General features: G+C 45.6%; 1 protein-coding gene across 3 annotated transcripts in view; it reads right to left on the reverse strand.

The window, feature by feature from the left end:
* TMX3 (thioredoxin related transmembrane protein 3) overlaps positions 1–5692 on the reverse strand; it is an 82858-nt gene extending 77166 nt beyond the window's left edge. For all 3 annotated transcript variants that reach the window (XM_074944705.1, XM_074944704.1, XM_074944707.1), the window contains exons 1-2: positions 5560–5692; positions 4081–4135 (exon numbers count right to left, since the gene is read on the reverse strand). In XM_074944705.1, coding sequence (XP_074800806.1) covers positions 4081–4135; positions 5560–5602 — 98 coding nt within the window. In that variant the 5' untranslated portion in view covers positions 5603–5692. The remainder of the gene's footprint in view (positions 1–4080; positions 4136–5559) is intronic.
* Between the last annotated feature and the right edge of the window lie 601 nt (positions 5693–6293).

Here is a 6293-nt window from a genome sequence, read left to right on the forward strand (position 1 = left end):
GAAATACACATTATAATGATTATAATAGATTTAAAAGAAGTACCTAAAACAAGATGAATTTTGTATGTATTTATGAGTCTATTTTGCTTGTCATTGCAATTAGATGACAATGAGAGCACTTACTGGAAAGTTATTTGTGAACAGACTACAGTTTATGATAGTGAGGTCCTAATAGCAATCAGATCCAAAGGTAACAACATTCATGCATTGCATAGGCTTCCCTAGTGAAGTCTGCCAACACATCTCAGTTTTGCTTGCCCTTGCTACCACAGCTCCAAGCTTCTCCCAAGGAAAGATCACTAAATGCATCTAGGTGTGTAAAACACATTTGTTCTATGGCTTGTGTTAGGCAGAAAGTCAGACCAGATGAGTAAAATCTGAGTCATAATGATCATTGTAAGGGACAGATCACAGGCCTGGAAGCAACACATTTAGGACCTAACTGGTGCAAGAAAACAAGGGATGAACTTGGTTAAATGCAAGTAAGTTGAGATTTTCTGATGGCTGTAGGCAAGCAATATGAGACCACCACAGTCACATATGACCTAGAACATGGTTTTATCTCATACACCTACAGAGAAGGAGGCTGAGCTACCTAACTCACTATACCACCTAGATTTCCCTCCTTTCACCTTTTAGTTTTAAATAATCAAAAGAAACCTTAAAAGCAAGTTTTAAGAAGTTAACTAAATGCTTGGAGGGGAAAAGAAAAGATTTACCATTTGCTTGCTGAAGTGTTAACAATACAAGTACTATCTTGTAACTATATTTTGTCACAGCCATAATGTTATGGCTGAAATGCTTTATTTAGCCCTCTGCTCCGAGGTACTGGAGCAAATGCATGCTCAAATGTCTGGAGGGGACTGGGGGAATTTAGTACCACCTGTTCAAACAGTCTGTTGAAAGAACCAAACATGAAACAAAGATGATGATGACGACTGTTGAAAGACTATTTGAAATACCTGATTATGTTAAAGAAACTATACAAAATGTTTGCAGGTTTTTTTAGCCACACATGCCTTATCTACTTATTTTACTGAAAATCAATTTTACTGTTGTTTGCACTGTAGAGCTAATGAAAGATATAAGTGGATTCTATTGTCCCTTGTGCATTAAATATATGTTGGCAACCTCTAATTATGAAATCTTAAACATTGGTGATGATGCAAGAAGAAGAAATCAACAGTTTGATTTTCAGATCCCAGGTTCTGTTTGCAGTTAGAATATATCCTCTGCAACTTGTAATCTGAAAATATGACAAAGAACCCATCCCTGCCACCTCCAAAGCAACTACAGACATTTTTCATATATATGTTACTTATGCAACCAAAGCATTCTGCTTCTAGCTCATATGGAATATTAAGGCACACAGTCAAAGATGTGAATAAAAACCAGCGGATGGCAGGGCACAAAAATCAAGAAAGTGGACAGGAACAGGGTGCAATGCAATAAGCAAGTTTAATTTCCCATTCAGACCTTGGACTGCTACCGTCACACATTTTTTTTCTTTTTTTAAGTACCGAATAACATCTTCACAAGAGGCTAAAGAGACAAGAAATTTCAAAGATATATTATAAATCATTTTAACCTATGTTACTATTCGCACTATTTATGCCATATTACTTTTTTCATTTCTCTCAGTTTGACCTGAAAAGACCTCTGTGTAAGTTCAAAACAGAGTCTCTCTCTCTCTCACCAACAGAAGCTGGTCCAAAAAAAGGTACTGCGTCACCCACTTCCTCACTCTATAAAGGAAGTCAAGTCAGTTTCTCATTCAAGCTCTTAACGCTACACTATCTGAAGGGACGTGTTTGTTGAGAAACAATTGATACCGATAGAATCTAAACCAGTATGTCAAATTAAGGTTCTATAAAGCTTGTTTACACAAAATTTAAATTTTAAACCGAATTTAAGCGTCCTTTTTTTTTTACTAAGAGATGGACTGGCAAAAATATAAGAGCTGAAGACTTATATTTTGATATTCTTATCTTTGTCAGTTTTACATTATTTAAACTTAATTTAGTTTAAATTTCTAAGAAAGAATCACATAATATAAACTCCCCCTTGCCAAAGATACCTTTTATAAGTGTGTATGAAATTTGAAAATGCATTTTATGGAGTCCTTCGTAGAAATTATGGTCGATATTTTAAATTCATATTGTCACTTGTGTTAGACTAAATTCCTGTGAGATAGTGCACATTCTCTGTAGCAGGTAGCAATTTTTCAACATTAGTATTATTGACTGTTACTTCCAACATTAAACCTTATAAATCCCTAGTAAATACCACTATAAGCAGTGAGTGCCTGAATTAGGCAAAAGCAAAATATTATTTTAACCCAATGTAAAAAGTATTTCAAACTTTTTAAAAAGCCTTAATTATGAAGCATCTACATATGTGTTCCTGACCTGACACATAATAAAGCAAATTTGAGCCCAGAGATAATTTTTACAACCAAATTATAATACTGTATTTTCAGGACCATGTAAATATCAACATAGCATTATATAGGGTCATGAATAACTCCATAATACCCAATTAAAGTTGTCATAGGACAGACGGCTGGATGTAAATCAAGCAGCAAAAGTAGCATGTGCTACAGCCTGGTAATTTACTAATCTACAGCAGGGTCAGGCAAACCTTTTGGCCTGAGGGCTACATCTGGGTATGGAAATTGTATGATGGGCAATGAATGCGTATGAAATTGGGGGCTGGGGTGTGGGAGGGGGTGAGGGTTCCAGCTGGGGGTGCGAGCTCTGGGGTGGGGCCAGAAATGAGGCACTCGAGGGCTGGATTAAAAGGTCTGACAGGCAGGATGCGGCCCCCAGGCCATAATTTGCCCACCCCTGATCTACAGACATCTGATAAATGTGTATGATAGAGAATCTAATATAGATAACAGGGATTGGGGAAATGGAGGTTACTGACATGCACATTTATAGAACTTTCTACAGATGCTGTTTTTAGGCCACATGTACCTGTTTTTGAATACAAAATTCTTCCATCTTCAGCTAAGTAGTTTATCAGCAGATACCGCTTTTTAAGGAACTAGTACACTGAAGCAGAGTGATCTAGTAGACTGAGAGTCTAGAGACCTAGTTTCTATTCCCACCTCTGCCACTGGCCTGCTGTGTCATTTCACTTTTCTGTTTCCCCTACCATCCTTTTTCTCTCATATAATTAGGTTGTAAGCTCTTTGGGATAAGGACCTATTATTACCATGTCTTTGTATAATGCCTGGCTACCAAAATGGGACCTCTATGAACTAATATAATTCAAATCAATAAAAACAATGCAAAGCTTTCACCCATATTCTACTTTCATAAATCTTTGCTGTATATGCACTAGTACCTGCTGCTGGACTTTTGACATAAACTGAAAATGTTTACCCTTCATACCTTCCAGTTATTTATATGCAGATATGCCACAGATTTGTGGCCCTATACCAGCACTTGTTTGATAAAGAACCACAACATACACATTTGGACAACTCAAGCTTATTAAATTAAGTTTCCAAGGGCACTGAACTAGAAGTTGTCAACACTTTCAAATACAGATATTTGCACAATTCACTAAAGGCTTGCAGATACTGTAGGAAACTTCTACTAAAAACCAAGCAGTGCTTTCCTTTAACAGATGTTTTACAAAAATTCTCTAGCTATGAAAATGTGCTTCTTCCTCACTACAACCCTTGACCAGATTTGAACGTACTGCCATAGTTAGAAACACGGGAGGAAAAAAGCATATTTATTACTGTGTCTATTTAGTCTCTTATTCTTCAGTCTTCCAAAATGGTGATCCCTATTCACAGCCACTTAAAACAACATGCAGCCTTTGCAAAACTAAGCCATGCTCATTGTGCTTCAACTTCCTAGTTATGAGGTACTATTTATACAAACCACATCCTTTTCTTTCATGCATTTCACGGTTGCTGCTAGAGAAAGAAACAACACTTATTCAGCATTTTCGGCAGAGTAATACCACAGAGCACCAAAGCAAGAAAGGAGCAGAACCGCCAGGAAAACAAACAAAGAAATACCTAGGCAACATTTCATGTGACAATAAAATAGGAGTACTTACGAGTCATCTAAGTCTTCCACAAAAGCTGCATCTAAAGTCAAGACAAGTGCAGCAGCTACCAGAAAAAAGGGGAGAGGGCAGGAAAAGTAGTAAGTAGGTTGCAGGACAGGGTAATGGCATTTAGTCTGATTAATTCATTGTCACTACTGTCCCCTCCAATCGATCCCTTCACCCCTTACGCTTTATCATAGGGATGCATTGCAGGCACCTCTAATGTGCCCCATACTTATGGAAATAATCTAGTGAAGTATTTTTCAAAGTTCGGGTCATGACCCAGTACTGGGTCGCGGCATATAAGGCACTGGGTCGCCTTGCTCAGCACTCAGGGACACTAGCGGCTCTGGTCTGCACCACCGACCAGGACGTTAAAAGTCCCGTTGGCGGTGCTGCCCAGCTAAGGAAGGCTAGTGCCTACCTGTTCCAACACCACGCTGCACCCTGGAAGTGGCTAGTAGCGGGTCCGGATTCTAGGCAGGGTGTCCATGGGCTCCGCAAGCGGCTCTGCACGGCTCTCGCCTGCCCCGAGCACCGGCTCCGTGCTGCCATTGGCCTGCAAGCGAGAGCCATGCAGAACTGCTTGCGTACCTCTGCCTAGGAGCCGGACCTGCTGCTGGCTACTTCCAGGGTACAGTGCGATTTGCAGTGCCAGGACAGGCAGGAAGCCTGCCTCTGCACCCTAACTTCGCCGCTGACCGGGAGTTGCCAGAGGTAAGCCTACGCCCCAGCCCTGAGCCCCCCCACCCCGAACCCGGAAGCCCTCCCTGCACCCTGGCCCCATCCCAGAGTCTGCACCCCCAGGCCAGAGCCCTGACCCCTCCCACATCCTAACCCCCTGCCCCATCCCTCAGCCCCCTCCAAAACTGGAGCCCCTCCTGCACCCCCAAATCCCTCATCCCGGGCCCCAGCCCAGAGCCCCCTCCCACACTCTGAACCCCTCATTCCCAGCCCCTCCCCGCAGCCCTCACTCCAACCCCTATAAGGAAATCAGAAATAACCAAGTAACCTCTCACACCCCAAACCCCTCATCCCCAGCTCTGCTGGGTCGCGGACATCAACAATTTTCTTCCACTGGGTCCCCAGAAAAAAAGGTTGAAAACCACTGAGCGAGTGAATTTACCCCGCCTGCTTTGCATCATGCTTGGTCCGACCACTCTTATTCGGAGGGTCTTTGCTCCGCCTCGTTCCCCTCCCCGCAACAGACCCACAACCCGATTCTCTCCCCTCTCATCCCTCAGCCTTCCCGCCTGCAAGGAGCTTTGGGGCAATGACTCCTACCCCCAAACCTCCTCCTCCTCCTCCCCCCGCCAAACAATCCTCTCCCTCCCCCCCCCCCCGGCCTTCCTAACATCCGCTCCCGCAAAGACCCTCCCCCCACGGCCCAGCCACGAGCTCCGCGCGCGCACGCGCACATGTCCCTGTCCCTGTCCCTCCCCCCGCTGGCGGGCCGCGGCGCGGGGAAAGACGCGCCCCCGGGTTTACCTGCTGCCCAGATGAGCCGGCGCCGCCCGCTCGCCGCGGCCATGTTGACAGGAGGACTCGGGAAGGCAGCACAACTTCCGGCCGGCAGGGGAAACCAAAGCGCACGCGGCGCCCCGGGAGACGCCCCCCGCGCAAGCGCAGAAAGAACGGCGGGGCGGCGCCGCTGGGGGGGCGGGTTAGGGAAAGAGAGGCGGCGGTCAGGACATCCGGCCACGCCCCCGCAGAAACCGTTCCGCTCCGAACGCCCAGCGCGAGCCGGTTCTGGCGGCTGCTGCGCTCTTCTCGGTGCGCGGGCTCCCCGCCAGCCGGATTGGGGGGGGGGGAGCAGAGACACCCCCACGCCCACCCAGCGTTGGGACCGTCTAATGGCAGTGGGCGCTGGTCGCCAAAATCACGCGCACGCCGCTAACGTGAGGCCCGTCTGCGGCAACGCACGCAGCTGAGAGCGGACTCCTCGCCCCCTGCCGAGCCGCGCTCAGGCTCAGCAAGAACTAAACCATCCCTTCCCCGTACTGCTGCCCGTGAGCGCTCCCCTTTCTGCATTGCGCCGCTGCTGGGGCTCAGGTTCACAGGCACTCTGGGTTCCCACTGCACCCCCGGCTGTACAAATTGTTCCGGCAGCACCCCTGCTCACGGCTGTGCTGGTTTGGTTATAGACACCGCAGTGGAGTTTGTATTAGTTAAAAAATCCACTTTTCACGGAGACTAATTTAAAAGGAAAAGTCAGATCCATG

This window comes from Natator depressus, chromosome 2 (assembly GCF_965152275.1).
Source record: "Natator depressus isolate rNatDep1 chromosome 2, rNatDep2.hap1, whole genome shotgun sequence".
In the NCBI taxonomy this organism is placed as follows: domain Eukaryota; kingdom Metazoa; phylum Chordata; order Testudines; family Cheloniidae; genus Natator; species Natator depressus.